The sequence below is a fragment of the Platichthys flesus genome, chromosome 5 (assembly GCF_949316205.1).
Source record: "Platichthys flesus chromosome 5, fPlaFle2.1, whole genome shotgun sequence".
Classification (NCBI taxonomy): Eukaryota; Metazoa; Chordata; class Actinopteri; order Pleuronectiformes; family Pleuronectidae; genus Platichthys; species Platichthys flesus.
Genome location: NC_084949.1, coordinates 10,299,852 through 10,322,441, shown reverse-complemented (window position 1 = coordinate 10,322,441; position 22,590 = coordinate 10,299,852). Strand labels below are relative to the sequence as shown.

The 22,590-nt window shown below is 41.9% G+C and overlaps 3 protein-coding genes across 4 annotated transcripts; 2 read left to right on the top strand and 1 right to left on the bottom strand.

Annotated features, from left to right (window-relative positions):
* Positions 1-3,076: 3,076 nt before the first annotated feature.
* Positions 3,077-8,073, top strand: LOC133954289 (uncharacterized). 2 transcript variants are annotated; one of them, XM_062388647.1, is made up of 4 exons: positions 3,077-3,509; positions 3,623-3,656; positions 3,922-4,034; positions 7,937-8,073. In XM_062388647.1, the coding sequence occupies exons 1-4, from the start codon at positions 3,291-3,293 to the stop codon at positions 7,937-7,939; spliced, it is 369 nt and encodes a 122-aa protein (XP_062244631.1). In that variant the 5' UTR covers positions 3,077-3,290; the 3' UTR covers positions 7,940-8,073. The 2 variants fall into 2 exon arrangements, with proteins under 2 accessions (XP_062244631.1, XP_062244629.1); XM_062388645.1 differs by lacking the exon at positions 7,937-8,073 and having other exon boundaries at positions 3,922-5,674.
* A 1,224-nt stretch (positions 8,074-9,297) lies between these two features.
* Positions 9,298-13,303, bottom strand: LOC133954288 (tumor necrosis factor ligand superfamily member 14-like). Its single transcript, XM_062388644.1, has 7 exons — positions 13,164-13,303; positions 12,505-12,755; positions 11,740-11,796; positions 10,548-10,581; positions 10,237-10,296; positions 9,881-10,118; positions 9,298-9,714 (listed from the first exon to the last, which is right to left on the bottom strand). Exons 2-7 carry the CDS (start codon positions 12,700-12,702, stop codon positions 9,516-9,518), a joined length of 786 nt encoding a protein of 261 aa, XP_062244628.1. The 5' UTR covers positions 12,703-12,755; positions 13,164-13,303; the 3' UTR covers positions 9,298-9,515.
* A 3,139-nt stretch (positions 13,304-16,442) lies between these two features.
* On the top strand, positions 16,443-21,935 carry tmed1b (transmembrane p24 trafficking protein 1b). The gene is made up of 5 exons (XM_062388828.1): positions 16,443-16,736; positions 18,680-18,777; positions 18,866-19,055; positions 20,622-20,789; positions 20,893-21,935. Exons 1-5 carry the CDS (start codon positions 16,482-16,484, stop codon positions 20,941-20,943), a joined length of 762 nt encoding a protein of 253 aa, XP_062244812.1. The 5' UTR covers positions 16,443-16,481; the 3' UTR covers positions 20,944-21,935.
* Positions 21,936-22,590: the final 655 nt, after the last annotated feature.

The window sequence follows — 22,590 nt, the reverse complement described above, 5'->3', positions numbered from 1 at the left end:
GGCATTATGGGTAATTTCCATACCCATGGGTTTGAAGTGAGGGTCAAGGGCCTAAGTTCTGTAGTGTAGAGACATGAATGAGTGTATATACATGTGTTGTAATTTAGCTTTGAGGGGATGGGTCTGTGCTTGCACTTGTTCTGCTTTTAGGACAAATTAGTTCTCTCCTGTAGGGGGAGGTATTTTTGCTTTCACATCTGCATGTTGGAAAACAGCAATAGGGAGAGAGATAGAGCCACTACTTCTTTTCTTGTTGTGACGTCCCAGTGAAAACACATCATGATACTTTCTATTATGTCATAAAGGTCAATATGTATTCCTGACCACAGAAAATCCCTGTGTGTGTGTGTGTGTGTATGTGTGTGTGTGTGTTTACATTTATAGCTTTAGTAAGCCTTTAAATTATTCTTTTTAAAGCGATTAAGCTTTTCAGCTTAATCGCTTGGAGTTTTCATCATTTTCAAAGGGTAGGAGGATGATGCACCATATATTAAATAACGAAATTATTGTTCCATATTACACAACACAGCCTCTCGGTGAGTAATACCGTTCGTCAGATTCTGTAATAAAAGGTGGAAAAGCAGAGGCCTTGAGAGATGTTTCGATTTCTTAAACAGACTTTCTGTTTTGATTTCTTAGACCATCGGAACTTATGCCATTAATCCAAAACACATATATATTTAATCCCACACACATACACACATACATACACACACACACACACACACATACATTCACTCTACAGCACGCACGATTCAGCAATATAAGGTTAGATAGTGTTCTGATGGTTATAAGTGCTGCTGTTTCTTTGCAAGATTGCACTTTCTTAGACAATATGGAACATTTTGTGGAATTTATCTCTAATTGTGGTTATGTGTGTGGTCAGTTTCATAAGGGAACAAATGGATTTTTTTTTGCCCTGCTGGAGCACATGACTGTAAAAACTGTCAAACTTGTAATGATAAACATCTCCGTTTCTCTGTTTCATGCTGACTTCCCCATCCATCACCCACACACAAACACTCCCTGCAATTTTTCTCAGCATACGTTGCCTGCTCTCATTTGTCATTCCTCATGACATCCTGATTATTGAGACACCTTCTTTAATTACCGTGTCATAAGTTTACATTACATCTTATGGGAAACCAAAATGTGGGGGAGGAAATCTAATTTACCCACATTACGCAATATTCCAAACATTGTGTGTGCGTGAAGACTTTTCGGACCTGAAACAGTTAAAGTTCACTCTGAAAGAAGATGAAAAAACTTCCTCAACAGAAAAAACTCCGAGCATGAGGGGAAAGGAATGATAGAGAGAGTTGTGAGAGACATGATTTATTGCAGAATGTGCTGTTTATCGGCCAGAATCACGGCGTTTGATCAGGGTCACCTGCTCCCAGTTTGATTTAAGTAGTGTTGCTTGAATACATGTAAAATAAATGTTATTTAGTATTACCTCAGCCAAGGATATCATGTTTTTTCACCACAGTCCACTTGTTTGTTGTTTTTCGTGTGTTTACAAGCAAGTTTAAGCAAAAACAATTGGACAGATTACCACCAGAAGGATAAAGTTTGGGTCAGAGTAGAACTGAACTTTTGCTTCGGATCCAGATCACAGACGAACAGTTTTGCTACTACACAGACTGTATTTTGATTCAGTTGGATTTCAGCACCATCCATGACAAATTTAGCTGTCTCATGAGACTTTGAGCCACGGTCAGTAAATGTCCCTTTTTGTCTTACATCCACTTCCCTTTCAGTAAGAGCCACAAACATTCCCTCAACATTTCTCTCTGAGCGAACTGTGCAGCACTGATCAGCTGATCATATTGAGGCATTACATCATTACAGTCTAGCCCGAACATGATGAATGGGCCCCAAGCCCTGCAAAATATTTCTTTATGTCTATGCAGGTCTACTATCTTTATTAACTCATTGCAGCTTTCAGGACTGTGAAAGAGTGCTCCACTCCTCACTACCATACATTTATCTGCAACAGCTGCTCAGTGTTCATGATCAACATCCGTGCCAACTGTAAAAACAGAAACACAATCCGCTCAGCCCAAAAAGTATTAATACAAACGATAAATTGGCTTGACTTCATGCAGAACAATAAGGACATGCTTTCCATGCTCTGAATCATAACATGATAAAAGTCAAAATTCTTGATCTCAAATGAGTTTACATGGAAAATCGCTCATACTTCTTTCTGTTTTTAATTCTGTCGATTACGCTTTCCTCTCTCCCACTCATTCCTCTCTCTCTCTCTCTCGCTCTCTCTCTGTCTCGCTCTCTTCACACACAAACACACAAACACACACACACACACACACATACACACACACACACACACACATACACAAACACACACACGGACACACACACACACAAAGTTTCTCTCTCTCTCTCTCTCTCTCTCTCTCTTACTATAACATTGGCCATTGTTACTTGTAACCTATAACCTTAACCTTAACCTTAGCCTTAACCTTAACCTTAATCTCAACCTAAACCTCAACCATTGTCCTTGACCTTAACCTTAACCTTAACCTTAACCTTAACCTTAACCTTAACCTTAACCTTAAACTTCACCCTAACCCTAACCTTAACCTACCCTTAGAACATGTTTTCAACTTTAAATGTAATAAATGTAGGTCCCCACATCATGAACACCTTGACCAACCACACACACACGCACACACACACACACACACACACACACACACACACACACACACACACACAGTATAAACACATAGATGTGTGATGCTCTGAGCTGTTTCTTTATATGCACATGATAGAATATACAACCGTGAGCTTCACGCACGCACACGCAAAGCCACTTGCATTAACTTGCGTGATAAAAAAAAACCCATCTACCATTATCTCGACACACTCTGTGTCGTAATGATTATATTCCTTTCGTTTTCCGCCCGGCCAAGAGGCGCAGGCAAACTTGCGCAATACTAGAGTGAGAGCCGCGGAAAGTCGGTTTCACGCCTCCTCATTGGACAGTAATGGGGGGGGCTTACGACAGGGAAACCCATGACTTCCGCTTATTTCCTCCCCACATGAAACCGTGCGCTCAGCATAGGTTTATAAAAAGGCACAATGGAGCACACAGCCTCAACAGTCATCGACATCCACTGGACTTATATGTGAGGTCCTGAACCACCCGGCACCTGGAGCTGTACAACCTGCAGCTGCGTGTGTTTGAACCTTCAACCTCTGGACCTGTGTTGACGCCTCAATACGAAGCTCAGACACCTTACTGTCTTCACCAAACCTCAGAGATGGACGTCGAGTCTCTCCAGAAGAGCGGCCGCCCGCGCAGCAGCTGCCTGAACGTGTGCCTCGTCGCATCCGTCATTATTCTGTTCGTGGCGGTGGCTGCTGTGGCTGCTGGAGTTGTCGTAGTGCAGATGAACCCTGGCTCCAGGAGATTGGAGATTCCAAACTTTAACACCGAGGCAGTAAAGAGTACAGGACAAGCTCCTTATCCAGAAAGCAAGGTGAGCAAATGACTCCTGCTTATTTGCCTAAACTTGGAATCAGTGACTTTTTTAGTTTGACTCTTGTCTTCTGCACATTTTAACCCACTTCATCTTTTTTCGTCTATCAACAGATGCAGAAATTTGCATACCTGCGAGCCAAGTCAAGTAAGCATTCTTTATTTGATGATGCAAACAGATCAAACTTTATGTGGAAAAAGTCCGTTTGGAGTCCATGAACTAATCTGGTTTCTGATCGTTGATCAATAATTGATCAATAGCATGGTTAATGTGAAAGGGACTCTACTGCAGACTTGGCTGTAATTCTTATCTCTGCCAAATCAGTTCATACTTACTGTAAGTCAACATGAGTCATGTGCGGTTGCACGTTGTACACACCATCTAAAATGCATGTGTTTGTCTCCTCCTGCAGGTGTGTTGGAGAACGGCCCCATGCAATGGGCTCCAGTCTACTACGGTCCTAGTGTGTCTGTGGGGAGCAACTTCCAGTTTGTCCAAGAGCAGCAGTCACTGAAGCCAAAACAGGTCGGGATCTACTTGATGTACATTGAACTGAACTTCACCTGCACCCACATTTGTGAGCCAGCCCACCTCAGCGTGCGCGTGGGCGATGCGCTCACATGTGACGTGCAGCTTCCTAATGTGACAGATATCAGGCCAGTGACTAGGAAGTGCTGGGTAGTGACCCCGGTGAACGGACAGAGTCTTCACCCTCAGATGACTGTACCAGAGGGCGGACTACAATCCTGGAAGCTGGAGCTGAAGGGCTCGGGATTTGGGATGTTACTCATGGACTAATATGGACGTTGTGGTGCAACATGCTCATGACCTCTGGGTCATATCTCAGAACATCAACACCAGTTTGTGTTTCCTTCAAGTCCAAGCAGGTGAAAATGGGCAAGAGCTGGTGCCATTTTCAAAATTAAAGTTGTAAATGAAGCTTAGCAGGAAGATGAAACCTCAGCAGAAGTCACAGTCCCAATAAGCCAAACAGGAAAAGACTAGACACTCATCTAATTGTCTGTAAATATGTGTGATAATGTATGTGATATATTTATTTAATGATACTGAAGTATTTATGGACTTATATTTATGATAGTGTTGCCATTTTTATTATGGAAATGTATTTTCATGTATACACTACATTCATGTTGACGTGCAATACACTGCGCTTTTAAGCAATAATAATAATAAGCACTTAATAAATTCATAAAAGTCTGGGAGGCAAAGGTTGAGGCTTACAGAAATGTGTGATTATAATTACGTTCCACATCAGGGACCTCAATTCGATCTAGTGGAGATAGGGCTTGTTATCTCTATGGCAAATTATGAGTCATGAATGAGGCTGCACTTACAGTAAATGTTGCAAAAAACAATTGATCCTAATCAAATCATGAGCAGAATTATTAATATATATCTATATATATATATATATAGATATATGTGTGCACTATGCACTAACTACACATTGTTGAATGTATTTTTACTGTAATTCATGTTAAACATGGACATTAATATAGATGTGGTGAGCACTGAGTTCATTATGAATTGAAAAGAAAAAAAGAATGACAATTGTGAAAGTGTTTGAGACAAGTGGAATCTATGAATTGTTTATAGGTAAGGAAAGTTCCCTGCTGTTACTCTGCCATTACCAGGAACTGGATGTACATCACTTCCTGTTTGTTTACCATACGTGCCGTTTTGTGGAAAAAGAACAACACAGGAAAAAAGCAGAAGACGCACTTGTCTCCATTCTTTTTTTTGTCCAAGCTGTAAAGCCAAATGAAATAAGGTGTGCGTGTGCTGTCACAACTTCAAAGGGTTGTTGATGGTTAAGACTTGATTTAAAGCTTAAGTTATAGTTAGGTTTAGCTTGTTTAGTGTTGGTGTTAGACATTTATTTGTTCATTTATTCAACACAAGGTTAGGGGTAAATGCCAAGGAAACGCATTATATTAAAAAGTATCCTCACCACTCTAGACACATGGGTGTGTTTTTCTGCTCTTCTTCCTCCATAATTTTCATTATCAATGTCAATTTTATTTAAAACAGCTTGGTTGACCAAAGTAATTTACAGGAGTAATGGTACAACAAGAGGACAGTAAAACGTAATACATCATTGTGCAAGTAATACAAATAAAAATACAATTATTATTCTAAGATTACGATTAAGATTAAGATGCATTTTATTTGTTCCAAACACATGCACAGACATGCAAAGGCACACTCATGCAGGTAGGGAAATGTAACCTCTGCTTTTGACCCATCTGGTGCAGGACACACAGAGCAGTGAGTGACCCTGTATGGCGCTCGGGGAGCAGATGTTGGGGGAGTAAGGTGCCTTGCTCAGGGGCACTAAACAGGATAGGGAGACTCTTGGATTTTTGGACAGATCAATCCAGGTTCGTCTTTTTGTTGTTTCTCCGTGGAGTCGAACCAGAGACGAACCAGAGACCTTCTCTGCCCATAGTCCAAGTTTCTGCAACTAGACCGCCTCTCCTAAAAAGTAATACAAATAAAAAATAAAAAATAAATAATACGATACTATAAATCTAATCAGCAGCGATCAAACGTACTCACCTTGAGGAGAAAGCCTGGGAGAACAGGTGTGTTTTTAGAAGTTATTTAAAGTGTGTTAAAGACGGGGCAGATATAATGTGAAGTGGTAGGTTGTTCCACGAAGGTGCGATCACCCCTGGTTACTAGCCTTGTCCTAGGTTGGTCAAGGAGCAGTTGAGTGGCTGATCTCAGTTCCCTAACTGGAGTCTGCATACAGAGAATTTCGGATAAGTAACCCTGAAAAATAAGGGTGGGGTTTTTCTGAGAACACGGAAACCCTTGATGACCTTATGAACGTCCGCCTGCTGTGGCTACTTTTCCTTTATTGTGTATGTGGATTGTCAATCTGACAAATGTCGAAAATGAATAAAGAAATTATTGAAATAAATGGAAAGTAAAAACTAATCCATGGTTCAGGCTCTGATCCAGATTCTCACCAACATTTTATGAGTTATTCCATCACACATACATCATTCCACCATGTTTTGTGAAAATCCATCAAGTAGCTTTTGTGTAATCATGCTTACAACAATCAAACCATAAACGGAAAGGGATGAAACATAATATCCTCAGCAGAGGTCATACTGACTTTATGATGAACCTGCAGAGAGTTATCACACCAATCTGAAGCTCCCCTCGGCTTTATGGAGCTGTAAAATGTGCTGTTCAACCGGAAACTTTTTTTATTCACTTTCACTGCTCGCTAGCGTTTCTAGGAACACAGACAATCAGTACATTAGCTTTAAATAGCCACTGTACACTTCCTGTGTACAGTGCAAAGGTGGGGAAGAAGAACAAGAATGTGATGTAAACATTTTAACATTGAAAATAGTGCAGATGCAAACAGAAATGCATTCATGCATTCTTAAAAACGTGTCTTCTGTTTGTTCAAAAGAAGACACCACAGTAAATTTAAAATACTACATCCATGTTTACTTGCTAGTGCAGCCTTTGATTGTTTCATTGTCCTTGTGTGCACATGCCTGAGACAAGCCTCACAGGGACTCAACACCTCCATAGTTCTTTCATTGGGTCAAAGACTCAGAGACTCAGAACAGCACCTTCAACTTATTAGTATGTATGTATCTTTAACATGAGGTGATCTTTTGTGTGCAGAGCTGCAGGAGTGTCGTGTGGTTGTGTAACTCAGATGCAAAGATGTTTGTTTGTTTGTCTGAGCAGGAAATGACCCACATTCTGAATGTCATCTGTGGTCAGTTTTTCCACTTATTCAAAATGTTCTCAGCAGTGATACGTGTCGTGCCTCCTGTCTGCCTACCTGTCTGCACAGTTTCCTGTCGTTTTTTCGTTATTATTGGCAGACAATCGTTGCATTCTGCTTTCGCCGCAATAATCCCGGATTGGCTGCCAAATTAACCTTAGGTTATTGTCTCTGTACTGACATGTCTGTTTTTTTTTCTATCAGCCACATCTGCAGTGAAACTAAATAACTTTCCCCTGAACACATTAAAAAGTGCTGAGTCACATAAACCAACCGCAGCACCTCAGAGCTCTTGCACCCTTGAGCAAGGATGCACTGATCACAACAATTTCTTCATTCTCTCGATCAGTGCATCCTTGCTCGACCACATCCTCCTCCTCTGCACACACACAACATGTAGTTGTTTGTGTATGTTGCGTATCTTATCTCTGTAATTGGGCCACTTTTAAATGTTCTCAGCAGTGATGCGTATTGTGCAACCTGTCTGCCTACCTGTCTGTACGGTTTCCAGTAATTTTTACGTAATTATTGGCAGGCATTCGTTGCACTCTGCATTCACCTCAATAATCCATGATTGGCTGCCAAACTCACCGTTGCTTATTGTCTCTGTACTGACATGTCTCTTTTCTTTCCATCACTTCTGCAGTGAAGCGGTGCAACCTTCCCCTGAACACATTAAAAAGTGCTGAGTCACCTAAACCAACCTCAGCACCTCAGAGCTCTTGCATCCTCGAGCAAGGATGCACTGATCGAGACAACTTCCTGACGGGGGTTAGGCAGCACCAGATCCTCCACCTTGACTCTTGTACACGCATGACTACGTGGCCACCCACAGCTCCAACACCATCATTGAGTTTGTCTGATGAAACCACTGTCATAGGCCTGATCACCGGCGACGATGAGAAGGCCCACGGAGAGGAGGTCAGAGCCCGGACATCTTGGGGTCAGGACAACAACCTCCATTTCAACGTCAGCAAAACGAAGGAGCTGATTGTGGACTACAGGAAGAGACAAGGAGTGGAACACGCCCCCCTCTACTTCAACGGGACCACGGTTGAGCGAGTCAGCAGCTTCATGTTCCTCAGGTTCCACATCAGTGATGACCTGACCCGGACCCATCACACAGACTCCATCAGGAAGACAGCCAGACAGCAGCTTTTCTTCCTCAGTAGGCTGTGGAGGCTCAACATGGATGCCAGAATCCCCTATGTCCTACAGGGGCACCATAGAGAGCATCCTGACTGGCTGCATCACTGCCTGGAATGGCAGCTGCACCGCCCTGAACCGGCTTAACAGAGGGTGGTGATGTCACCAGGATGGAGCTGCCATCCATGGAGGACCTCTAACCCAGCGATTGCAGGAAGAAGCCCAACCGGATCATTTAAGATCTCTATCACCCCAGCCATAAACTGTTGGGCCTGCTACATCAGGCTCAGAGACAGTTTCATCCCCCAGGCCATAAGACTTTCAAACTCGTCCAATCAGTCATAATTCCACTAACTCTGTACCTAAGCATATTTGCACTATTGCATTTTGCACTATTGCACACATTTGCACTATTGTTTTATCTTTTTTTTTCTTTAGGTGTATAGATATATTTAAGAGATATAATTCTATTTCTATTTGAAATTGTTATATTACTCAATATTTTTTTTGTCTGCTTGTAGTATTCTGAGCATTGCTATAAGAGAGCCTGTGACCCAAGCATGTCACTGCAAGCGACTGCTTAATGGAATTGTTGTGCATATGACAATCAAATCGTGAAACTTGAACTTCTTCATTCTCACGATCAGTTCATCCTTGCTCGACCACATCCTCCTCCACTGTAATTGTGTCACGGGTTACAATGAGGTATCGAAGCTGGTTCCAAACAGTCTTTCGTGTGTGCAGAGTCTAGTTATAACATTTTTGATCAACTTATCTGTGTGACATATTATCTTAATAGGAAGTGATGTCCACTCACATTTACGTTTGATAAGAAACCGTTATTTATTAACATGAAAAATATGTAACATACTATCCAGTAGAATATAACCTGAATATCAGATACTCTTTTTATGATATGACAACTGTGTGTTGCTTTTTCATTCAAATATATTCATCAGGTACAGTGTATATTAGATTATTTACAAATTGTTTATATTCGATGCATGACATTTAATACAATATGCTGTGTAAATGAACTCAAACATATAATCTCGTCACGAAAATTGACGGACGTAATTTTAATGGTCGTATGGAAGTATCATGAAGGCCCCCATGAAGTTGTCGGCAGGTCCCGGACGAATCTTCTGTATATTATCCAACGTGACAAAAACTTTATCTCCTCTCTGCAGATGGAAGATCCCAGCCAGGAAGCTGTTCCACAGATCTTCCGCTTCCGAAGCCTTCACACTCACAGGTTTTGGTGTCCGGCAGCGAAAGCTAGTGGAAAAAAAACAAGAAGAGATGTCTCAACGGAAACTCACCTCAAAACGATAAAGACGGCATGCCTTCAAATACTCAGATGTGAAGATACAAACAGGATGCACCCGAGTAAGCACAGGTGCAGCGACAGAGTGAAGAAGTGAAGTGCAGCACAAGGACTAACCTCTTTGATCTCATCAGGTCCATTGGTAGGCCGTAGCCACTGGTTTCTTTTACGACCTTGTGCACGATAAGTGAACACTCCAACACAGCATTCAATTGCACTTTGGAGTACAGGTAGTAGTAACCTTCCCTTTCCACCAACAGTCGACCTTTGTCGTAGCCCATTTGGTGGGTGATGGCGTCACCACCTTCATGTATCCACTGCACCACATCTTTCTCCCCTGCAGGAGTGTTGGAGCCTTAGAGAAACACGACATAAGAGAGTTTTTTTAACAGAGAAAATAAAAAATATGAATTAAATTCAACAATTTTGGTCATTGACATTATTTATTATTGAAATGAGGGGAGGGCACTGACCCATCAGGTGAGCAAAGGGCCTCTCCGGGTGAGGTCGCTGTATGTGAAGCTCATTGGGCTCTGTTCAAGAAAACAGGTTCAGATCAGTCAATCAATCAACCAATGGATCAATCAAAGTAAAACAACTGTATCTGAATGTTTACGTTTGGTTTAGCATGTTAGAGACTGGACATTCTTTCGCTAAAGCTTCTTTTTATGCATTCAAATTCATGCTGACAGTAGGTCAGAACATTAATTAATTTATCATATAACTGTGACTGTTCTTCCCACTATGTACAGCATAAGCACCATAAATTAGGATCATTCATTACCTTTAGATCCCATTTGACCCATCATGTTGCCACCCTGAAACGAAAGAAAAGGGGTGAAAAGTCACACCAGACACACATTCGGATGTGGGCGGGTGGGCCGCATATGAAGGACCGCCTACTCGGCTGATGACCCAATTTGAACCGATCCTAATTCTACTCTTATCTGTGCCCATGCACTGATTTGTCTGTGACCATCATTAAAGTTTCCACACTGACCACGACAACATGACTGATACTTTTCTTAAATTGGTGAAATGTTTCTTCACTGCAGCTGCACGAGATTCATGCAGCACCTCCTGACTCCTCTCCCTATCATGTTGACACACTGACACACGCAAACATCTTCATCTGTCAACTTCGTTAACTCAGACTGGGTCAAATTAAAATAATTAGGACTTTACGCACACAAATAACATTACGTGTAAATTTGCATGTAGAGCAGGGAAGTGAGATCCACGCTTCACACAGGAGACGCATTCAGGACACATTCTAAATCCAGGTGTGAACACCTGTGCTAAACGCTGGCCACTTGTGATCCCTCAGAATGGAAGTTAGCACCAGGTGTGTACAAGGCCACTGTAACCAGCTTTCAGCCTAGGTGAACCTGGTCCCAGAGCTGGTTCAGAGTTTGGTCAACTTGCAAACCTTTTAAGAACCACTTTGCTTTTCCAACGGTTGATGTCGCCATGTAGCCATGTCAATATCAGTGCATATGTCAATCTATACGTCTCTGATTTCCCAGCAATGCTACCACTGACTTCGAGCATCTACAATGGTGGACGACAGCTTCTCTTATCGAGTGTTGCTCCTGTGTTTGCAAATTTGATCCAAACACGACGGGTCCGAAGCATTTGCACTGCTCAACATAATTGCTTTTAGCATTAGTTTTAAGACTACAGACGACACAAAGGGCTTTTTTTTTTTTTTTTATGGTGGTCCAAACTTTTTAGTCGTTTCTATTACTTAGTAGTGGGTCACAATAATACCGACCCCAGCCGCTGAACTAAGCGTTTCGTTCCTCCAAACCAACTAAGTGTTGATGCCAGCTTCAAACTATTTTTTGTGACTGAAAGCCAGATTTTGGGCTGCCAAATAAAAAAAAAAGGGTGGTTTGAAATCCAGCACTGGCTCCGAACCGGCCCTGGAACTGCCTTGGGGGAGGCCTGGGACACATGTTGACAATGATATTTACCTGCTGGCCTGATGTTTGAGGGTTGGACAGATTCAGGTAGTAGGGGCGAGACCCGTCCTGGGAAAGGACCGGCAGCAAGAGGAAGAAAACCAAAAGGGAGAGCAGGAGATGAACACGATTCAAAATCTGTACCTGTTTGCAAATAAGATGTCAAAAGTTCAACAGCGTGTAAGAACAGGAAGTGTCTTGCCGCTTAGAGCTCTATAGAAATGTACGTGTAGAGCTGTGGAAATATCTTTATCTATAGATATAGACACAAGCAAATCTTTTGTGGTATTGGCAAACTGTACTTTACTAAAGGCAGCAGATTAAATTATTGTTGCAAAACACAACATAATAATTATTACATGTTAAATGCCAACATTTTCTCCTACTGAGAAGCACTGTAAAGTGATGAGTCTTCTTTGGCTATTACTTTGGTGTCCTTTCTCCTTTTACTTATGAATGATTATGAAAGATGAACTATCCTGAAGCGTATTCAAGCGTGTGTAAACAGCATTATTAGACCGTCTGAGAAAAGTGATGTTATATTGAGGCTTTACACTTGAGAGAGATAGGAAAGGGAAGTGGAACTAGGAACAGACACATTTTATCATCCTGTAACCCTTGAAGAGCAAATGATTACCCATGCACAAATTTGAGCTGTCCACGTCATGACTGACGTAGAGTGAAATAGGGAAATTTTAGAGTAAAGGAATTTCCAAGCGCTCTCTCTCTTTCACTGACAGGAACAGATACACAATTGCATGCAGACATCAGCCTCACCTCCGTTTTTTTGTACAGTGTATAGAGGAAAAAACCCTGCACGACAAGTCCCAGCATGGTCAGTCCCACCAGCAGGAGGAGAAGCTGTTGGCCTGCCGTTGCCCACATCGGTTTCTTCTTCCCGGACACTGAGACACAGTTTGAGTGAGCATCAACCACAAACACATGGGGGCAGGTGCCCACGTCTCCCTCTGCCATCCTGCACCAGATCACTCCTCCACCTAGTGCCCTGGAGCTGAAGGTCGAAGGGCCTGATGTAGTGGGGAAAGAGATGAAGACAGACAGGTTAGGCGTAAAAGGTAGAGCAAAGGACCAGAGGAGAATGGGAACAGAAAAACTGAAAAACGGAGAAACTGAAAAACTGAAAAACCGCAATAAAGTTTTGCAATGAAGAGACAAGAGAAAAAATGAAAAACAATTGCCTGAGGGACACAAGACATAGAGACAGAGCCCCAGTATGGTGCTTTTAATGCAACCTGCATTACAAGCATTACTCATCCAGCAGCAGCAGAGTGGTTACACACACTCCCTGGAAGCTCCTCTACGATATATAAGTAAAATGAGTCACAATAAATAACACATATGACACAATAAATATAATAAAATCTACAACATTTTCTGCAATATCACTCTGTGATTTAGATGTCTTGATTCCTCACCTTTAAAAACTGACCTCTGCCTGCACCCAACAAAGATCCCAGCCCTCCCTCACCTCTTGTGTCCACTCTCCCACTGTCAGCTATCAGTAGTGCTGCTTTTGTATGTGTGCTCATATAAGCAGGAAATGAAGATAGCATGGGGAACAGGCTGAGAGAGAGAGAGTAATGTGCATTTGAGTGTGTGTTGGACACTCCCCAAAACTACTGAACGTAGTTTTCATCCCTCAGCTCACACTTCCTTTTCTCTCTTCAACTTCTCACTCATTGTGTTTCATATTCTGTTCAACGCTTTTGGTTTGTTTTCTCAGTTTAGCCTCTTCTTTGTCTGTTTCTGTAAAAACATCGCTTTGTGTAGCTGAGTAGTGTGCGTGTCACTATTTGTATTGATTTTTCAAGGTGACTTTAACCTCAATCTTTGTGACAGTAGAGGTGTTTTAGCAGGCTGAGTTTGGGGTTAAGCTAATTCACATCATATCCTTTGTGGCTGCTAAAACATAATTGTCCTATCGCTCACTGTGAGTTTCATCTGGGCTTTATTGCTGAATCAAGTGAGCACAGCTCACAAGGCCACACTGTCATGTCAAATATTTGCCAATATAAACCTCTCTGGTGATGCTTTGAGCAACTTTTTGATATTCTTTATATTTTAGGAACTCTGTGGTCTAATTACAGCTGCAGAGTACTGGACGCAGTGAAGGAAAAACGGAGCTCAAGTGTAACACTTCCTCCCCTACTAACTATCAATGTTTTCTGCATGAGTTGCAACACATCAAGAAATCTTGCCATCTTCCTTTTTTATTACAACTGATTTATCAGCACAATTTAAGGAACTACAGAAAACTTGCGAAATACGACTGTGATGTTCCACTTAATGCACGTCTCGAGAGCAAAAGTGCAGAAAGAGACATAATTATAGCTATTTCTTTCTGAGTTTCTTCATCTTGTTTTTTCCTCATAGAAATACTTACGTTTTTCTTGCTTTATCAAATATGTCATCTTCTTATGTGCTGTAGGTTAACATTGATGTTGCATCTTCAGGAGCTTTACGTGTGAGCATCCAGTTGCCAATGGCAAAATAGTGTTTCCTAAATATTATGCTTACAACTTTTATACAATCTATTTAGTATTTTATTTTTATTTTTATTATATTTATTTTTACATTTTGTTTTGAACCCTCGTACTATTTCATTCTAAATATGAATTGAAAATGTTGTATGTTATGTGCACGTTATTATTGGGTTATGATACATACCATACCTGCTATGGTTGAGGTTGATGTATTTCTGGAAACAATAACGTCCAGTTTCCTGTTTACACGTGTGCACCTGCTGAAGATGGCCATGATACCATGAGAATCATCACAGATATATTCATCTTGCAAGTTCGATTTATATTCCTTGAGATTTAAAAGCTGTGTCAAATGTAATATGTATGTATAATTAGTATATGAACTACAGAAAATATTATTCTTAATTTGTTCTGCATTAAACTTGGGGGAATTTTAACCCTACTTTTTTACTTGCTTTTTTGTTTTCACATACTGCACTTCAAGAGGTTTGGATATCCTCCGGAAATCAGTGCTGAAAGCAGCTTAAGAGAGCTGAATGCAAGAGGCTAGCACACGGTAATTTCAAGCATTTTACATTTTTTTGTTTTGTTTTAATGAGCTATTGAAACTAAATCAGCTGTACTCCTTCAGAGTACAGAGTTTATTTACTGGTACCTGGGGGAATTATTAAAAATGCCATATTGTGGAGGGACAACACATACATAATGCTGTTACAGGTCAAATAGGTCGACTGCAGATGCCATCTCCCTCACCCTCCACACTGCCCTCTCCCACCTGGACCAGAGAGACACATATGTGAGAATGCTGTTCATCAACTACAGTTCAGCATTCAACACGATCGTGCCCCTGAAGCTCGTCACCAAGCTCAGAGACCTTGGGCTCAACATCGCCCTCCGTGAGTGGATACTGAACTTCCTGACGGGCAGACCACAGGCGGTGCGGATCGGCAGCACCACATCCTCCACCCTGACTCAGTCCTCTCCTGTACTCCCTGTTCACTCATGACTACGTGGCCACCCACAGCTCCAACACCATCATTAAGTTTGCTGATGACACCACTGTCATAGGCCTGATCACCGGCGTTGATGAGAAGGCCCACAGAGAGGAGGTCAGAGCCCTGACATCTTGGTGCCAGGACAACAACCTCCATCTCAACGTCATCAAAACGAAGGAGCTGATCGTGGACTACAGGAAGAGACGAGGAGAAGAACACGCCCCCCATCAACAGGGCCACGGTGGAGCGAGTCAGCAGCTTCAAGTTCCTCGGGGTCCACATCACTGATGACCTGACCTGGACCCATCACACATACTCCTTCAGGAAGACGGCCAGACAGCGGCTCTTCTTCCTCCGCAGGCTGCGGAAGCTCCACATGGACTCCAGGATTCTCTGCAACTTCTACAGATGCACCATAGAGAGCATCCTGACTGGCTGCATCACCGCCTGGTATGGCAGCTGCACCGCCCTGAACCGTAAGGCTTTACAGAGGTTGGTGAAGTCTGCCCAGCACATCACCAGGACAGCGCTACCATCCATAGAGGACCTCCACACCAGGAAGAAGAGCAGCTGGATTATTACCCTTTCACCACAGCCATAAACATTTTTGCCTGCTGCCATCTGGCCGATGGTACCGCAGCATCCGGGCCCGCACCACCAGGCTCAGAGACAGTTTCATCCCCCAGGTCATAAGACTTTTAAACTCCTCTCCGTGACATATCTGCATAATTGCACATTTGTTGTTTAGATATACTGTATTTAGATATATATACATTATTTTCTTTTTTAAATTTTGATATTCCATTTTATTCTATTTTACACTATTTCTTATTTTATTGTATAGGTTGTAATTACTTGAGCATTGTCAGAAGAGAGCCTGAGACTCAAGCATTTCACTGCCAGCGACTGCTTAATGTTATTGTTGTGCATTTGACAATAAAAAATCTTGAATCTTGTTCAGCGTTATATTATTAATATTATTTGTATTATTATAATAATACATATTACTATTATTATCATCATCACTGAGTTTTACCTTCATGTGTTCAATCTATCATTCACCACAGACAGTACAGACTACAGGTCGCACAGTAGCTATATAGTAACGCTCATCGTGGCTGTGGGTGAAAACCTCAGCTCCACGGTGATTGGAGGAGGATTGCTACTCTTCCTCCTCTGATTGGTCGGCGGCACTGCGCTTGTTCGGGGTTCTCCGTCCAATCACGGCGTGTCAAAGTTGTGCTGCGGAAGAGGGATGCCGAGGAGATGGCCGAGCTTAGATAGCGTCGTTTTCGTGGCCACCTTCACCATGGAGCTGCTCCGGAGGAGAGACGCAGGCTGCGGGGGGCGGCTGCTGCTTTTCGCGGTTGTTTTTGGCTGGTGTGTCGGGTCTGTGCGATGTTTCGGTAACAACCAGGACAGCGAGTTCACGTTCCTGGTGCCCGCCGGGAGATCCGAGTGCTTCTTCCAGACAGCGGCGAAGAACGGCACGATGGAGGTCGAATATCAGGTAACTACTGTGTGTGTGTGTGCGCGTGTCTGTCTGCCTGCGTGTGTGCGCGTCCATGTAGGGTGTGCGTGTGTACGTCGGTATGCGCGCGCGTGTGTGTGTGCTAGCCGCAGCCCTCCAGCTAGCTGACACGCTACATGTATATTCTGGGTTAATCTGCTTAACAACTGATTCCCTCAAATAACTTCCCACGGTGGGAGTAAGCCGTAGTAATGATGAGCATATATATAACACAATATCTTCCAGAAAGATTGACAAATGTGTCATGTCAAACTTTGTCATTCCAGCACATCTTGTGCACGAACACAATAATATAACACACGTGGTTCACTTGAGAAGGATGAGGGTGAAAATATTTCACTGGATGTAACAATACATGTCACACTGCTCAGAGTAACTTTCAGTGAGTCACTGTGTAAATAAACTGCAGGCTTGGTCTGAAACCTTCACATCCTGGTTGTCTGCAGTCATCCAGCAAGCTAAAGAACTGAAGTGAGACCCCAGTCCTGGTTCTATTCCCTGGTTTTAGTCCTGGTTCTATTCCTGGTACTAGTTCTGGTTCTAGTTCTGGTTCTATTCCTGGTTCTACTCCTGGTCTTGGGTCTATTCCTGGTTCTGTTCCTTGCCCTAGTCCTGATCTTTGTCCTGGTGCAACAGCTGGGAAAACATTTGTGCTCTTGAATTCTGTCACTCACTAGACGTGTTGAGAAGTGTTGACTAGATAAATATCAGCATGTTGAAGACAACAGCCTCTATATAAACAACATGTTTACATACAGGCTCCCACCCTCATGTCTGTGAGAAGTGTCCCATAGCCACTGGAGCTCTGAGTGCATGTAACACTACATTAAAAAAGCCATAATGACAAATGTAAATAAGAAAAATAATCTCCTCCATTAGGTAGGTCCTCCATTTTTGTTTCATCCAGCACAAGCACAATGCATGATAATGTACTAAGGTTCTACACAGCTTTTCACAATGCATTGTGGGATACAATGAATCCTCTAACAGTTCTCTCTTTAGACAGCACAATAAAATGGTGAACTTACTATATAGTAGACTATACTAGGAGACGTGATCTGGACACAGTCAAAGTGTTTGGATGTCTGAGTCTAGGCCTCTGTCTCGCTATTTTAGAGGGACACTGCTGAGATGGTCGCCCTTGGATCAGGGTTGTTCTTCCGCTGCTGAGATCTGCTGAAGCTTAAATAAACCCACCGTCGTGGTTTTGCTCACCTCTCTGGCCAAGGCTCCTCTCGGCCAGTTTGACCAGACAGTCAGAGTCCTGCTGGCTCTAAACCTCTTCCATTTCACAATTTGTTAAGTTCACAGTGTTCCTGCCTCACCAAACTTTTATCACGGCAGTCAGCAGAGACGTCTTGGACTTCATGACTTAGTTTTTTGCCCTGACATATAGTGTGAATTTTAGATTTTAACTTTTGTATATGGGAGATATCAGCTTTAGATTTTTAACAGATTTTTAGATTTAAAAATAGGCTAGAAACATGTTATCATGAATGTATCTGGTTGGTTACTAAGTGTAGATAGATGGGCAGAATTGTCGGTTTTATCCAGTTGTATCTGTTAAATCTATAAAGTGTGAAAAAAGGGATTGGGTTTATTTACACAGGAACACGCCTCATAATGTAAAGATAGTGTGTTTGTTTAGTAGGAGAGTCTTAAAGACAACATCACACTCTCCACTGCAACCTGTTTTTAAACTCCTCTTCAAAGTCTTTGGCCTTGTGGTTAAGGCACATGGCATATGGCTGCAGTGTGCCTAAAACGATCACTGATGAATTCACTGTCTCTCTAAACGTAGTTCTTATTCATATCTCATCTCTGATTATTTAATAAAGTAACATTTTTAAACAGGGGAGAAACTTCTGATCAAACTTTGAGCCTAATGCTCAGTATGTGTATGTATTTGTGTTCACATCCAGGTGATAGCAGGTGCTGGTATGGATGTTGACTTCACCATCCATTCTCCAGAGGGCGTCCTGCTCATCATGGAATCCCGACGCTCTGACGGAGTCCACGTGTGAGTGCCGTCTCACTCTGGATCATAATTTATATCTCAGCTCTGTCGGAGCTGCCTGTTTGATTTTTTTGTTCTCTCTTATTCGCAGGGTGGAGTCCACGGAGGCGGGGGACTATCAGATCTGCTTTGACAACAGCTTCAGCCACTTCTCAGAGAAGATGGTGTTCTTCGAGATCATCATCGAGGGTCAGGGAGGAGATGTGGGTGGAGATGATGAGTGGCCGGGCCTAGAGGAGCCTGACGGAAGCCTGCTGGAGTACAAGCTCGATGACATCCGGGTGAGATGCATATTTGTGGTTTAGACGTTACTTCAAAAAAAAGGAAATCTCCTACACTTAGTCAGCTGACCTGTTAACAAAGCCCTGTTGTTGGGAAATATGTGCTTTGAAATTATCAAAACAACAACTAGGCAAGAAAAGAGGAGAACTGTAACAGAGTTGTTGGTTAGGTTTTTAGCAACTTTTTAGCAACATAAATGGTATAAAGATACTTTTATTCAAGATTATAAATGCTCTTGCGTTTGTAGCATTTGTCTTAGAACCAGAACATATTAATTCCAGCTTTGAATTAAATCAAAATAATATTTTTTGTCTTTGTTCATTAAATATCAGGTGACCTGGATCATGAGTCTCCTCAAAGACTTGTTTTCTTTTTCTATTGCTGTCAACAAATCCCATGAAAATACCAACACCAACAATTAATTGATCCTCAAACAACAAATATTGTATATGTGGCTAAATTTGTATCATATTTTCTCTGTTGAAACTGACGGCTTGTTGTAAAAATAGAAAACCATATACTGCAGTTTCTGACACAACTCTTTTGTCTTCAGGGGAAGCGGGGAAAGTATTGACCGACCAGCCCACGCGCTGTTGGTTTTGGTCTGTTCTTACGAATTCGCTGACAGCATGGACAATGTTAAATAACAAAACCCTAAATCTTTAGCTAATACATGTCGACTAATAACCTTTAACACCAGCTAGGAATATTTGCTGCTCTGCACGTCAAACAAGTTAAACAAAAGTACAGCAATGGAGGAATGAACCACTATCGTGCTCTAACAACTGATTCTTTATATTTGCCCTTAAAGAGGTGTACATGCTGTTATGTTTAGAAAACATATCACTCTCCTCAAAGTGTGTCCATTAATGCAGCTCCTCTTTTCAGTTTCTGTCTGAAACACTTGGTTCTACCTCCTGTCTTTTTAAAGGCCCCTTCGCGATAAAGCCTAGTCAGCTCTGATTGGCCAGCTGGCCACTCTGAGATTGGTCAAGCTCTTCCATATAGTGTAGGAAATGTCCGGCTCCGCTTTCACTTTACTCTAGCCGTGTATTATGAAAATGTATGAGAGTGGGATTTCAGGTGACATCACGATGACCTGGAAGTATCGACAGGATACAGACAGAACGTGCCGGACCGGGAGGTGGCTATAGAGTCCACATCAACTATCCGTCACAAACACGAGAGGAACATGAGCACGCTCAGTGAGCCTATTGAGAGAGCTTCTTGTTTTTGTTTCTTGCGCATGCTCAATACACACAACAGCAGAGGGCATGCGTGACGTAAGCTTTGTTATTGTAATTTTTCCAAACGCTTCATTTTACATGTACAAAACCGGAGTTTTGGGAAATATGCAGTTCCCAAATGCAGAGGAAAAAAATGTGTTTCACAAAATCATCTTTGGTGTGGACAGGACCTCAGCAGCAGGGTTTTCTGTCACAGAGGGGAGTGTCCTCTACTATGGACTTTGGGCCTTAAACTATTGAAACATCTTCTTTACTTCTGATACCATCTTGTACATCTGTGATCTTGTTTTCTTACTTGTATCTCACCTCTTTCCTCAGGAGTCCATGGACTCTCTGCACAGACGATTGGAGCGCAGCCGTCAGATGCAGACGGTGCTGAAGGCCTTCGAGGCGCGCGACCGAAACCTGCTAGAAGATAACCTCTGGAGGGTCTCCTTCTGGTCCTGTGCCAGCATGATGGTGATGCTGTGTGTGGCCTTTACTCAGGTAAATAAATGCACTGGGGATACATTTTTAAAAGGTTTACAAGCAGTCGGACCACCGAACACTCAACGCCATGCTGTCTGTGTGTCTCCTTGTCCCTCCTCAGGTCTACACTGTCCGGAAACTGTTTGATGATAAGCGGAGAGTCTGCACATAAAGGAAACGTCGCGCTGCACTACACGACGGGCTGGGAAGGAAAACAAGATGTTCACCTGGTTACCCATTCAGATTGTTCGCCATCACTTTTCATTTTGTCTACATGAATACCACAATTCAAATTAAACAGTAGAGGCTCATTTTGTCAATCAGGGAAGAATAATTGAATTTCATTGCTGTAGCTCATGAAGGGTAGCCAGAAGAGAAAGAGGAAGTTGGTCATTTCTTTTCATTTAGTGCCTTTAATGTCATATTTAACCACAGACCAGTGAGAAAATCCTTTTTGAAAGACGCAGCCTTCATAGACCAAATACCAAAGGTTATGTTGTTGCTGTCCAACATATTGAAACTGGTTTGAGTTCCCTTTTTTATGTATTTGGACTTTCTACAAAAGGTGAAATTAACCTTTTTGAGGTTTAAAGGTCAGTTGTAAGCCACAACTCAAAGCAAATCTAGAGGACTCGCAAATTGATAGTTTCCAATCGATAGCAATGTGCAATAGTGTTGTTGGCGTCTTCCTGAGAGTGAGATCCTGCCGTTATATTGGTGAACTGTCCATCGATCTAAATGTATCCTTGGTTACAGCCTCATGTGAGCTTTCTTTTTCTTTGAAGTTACTGATTTGTTTATTTGTTCCAGTCCAAGATCATATGGGCAAATAATAATGTAGAGTAAGAAACAGTTTTTCCTATAACATGTATGTGTCAGTCCTCCTGCAGACACACACACACACACACACACACACAGTGTGTGTCTGTTCAGAGAAGCATCAAGACAATTCAGTGTGAACAAATGTGTATTTCTGAAGGATACAATTTGCTTTTACTTTGATGTGTGTTTACTGTGTCAACAAAATGTGACATTTTGTTTGTACTCAGACGGCCATAAAGTGATTTGTTTTCTATTTACCATGAGCAGAGTGTCAGATAATTAAGATAATCAGGTTTTCATGGGTGTCATTTTTATTAATAAATACATTTTTTACACAGTTTATATCTATGTGTGATATTGGTTGCCTTTTTTGTAAAATGAGGTATAAGGGCCATATTAAATAAAATAAATTTGAAACTTTGTAATATTAATATTTAAAACGTATTTAGGAGATAAGAAAGGAGGATATCCGTTTCTCGCCGGAGTTCCACTCCTGGATCCAGAATCTTGGACCAATGTCATTGTTTCTAGAGAAATTATCACACAGATACCACCAACGTTATTCAGTCGACCACACAAACATTCCCAAGTCTGTGGGTTGATTTTTAGTTTTCAGAATACAGTGTCAGACTGTTTCTTTCTCGATCTTTTCAAAGTCATGATACTTATGATAATGGGGGGCTGGTGTGACAAAGGATGAAATGTACTGTTTGTGAAACTTATAGGCTACTCCACAATAACACAAGCAACAGATAGATCTTCTAATAATCTCACTCTTACATGACAAGCAGCCCAAAGTTACAACTTTAATCTAAAAAAAATGTTTGCCTTTTAAAGTGGCCCCAATACTCTGTCGTTGATTTAGAGATCTGACAAATGCATAATTTGCATAATTACTTGCACCAAAGGTGTTATGTAGTCATTGCTGTTTGTCTGTCACTCAACAGGATTATACCAAACTACTGACCTGCTTTCATTCAAACTTGATAAAAGGATG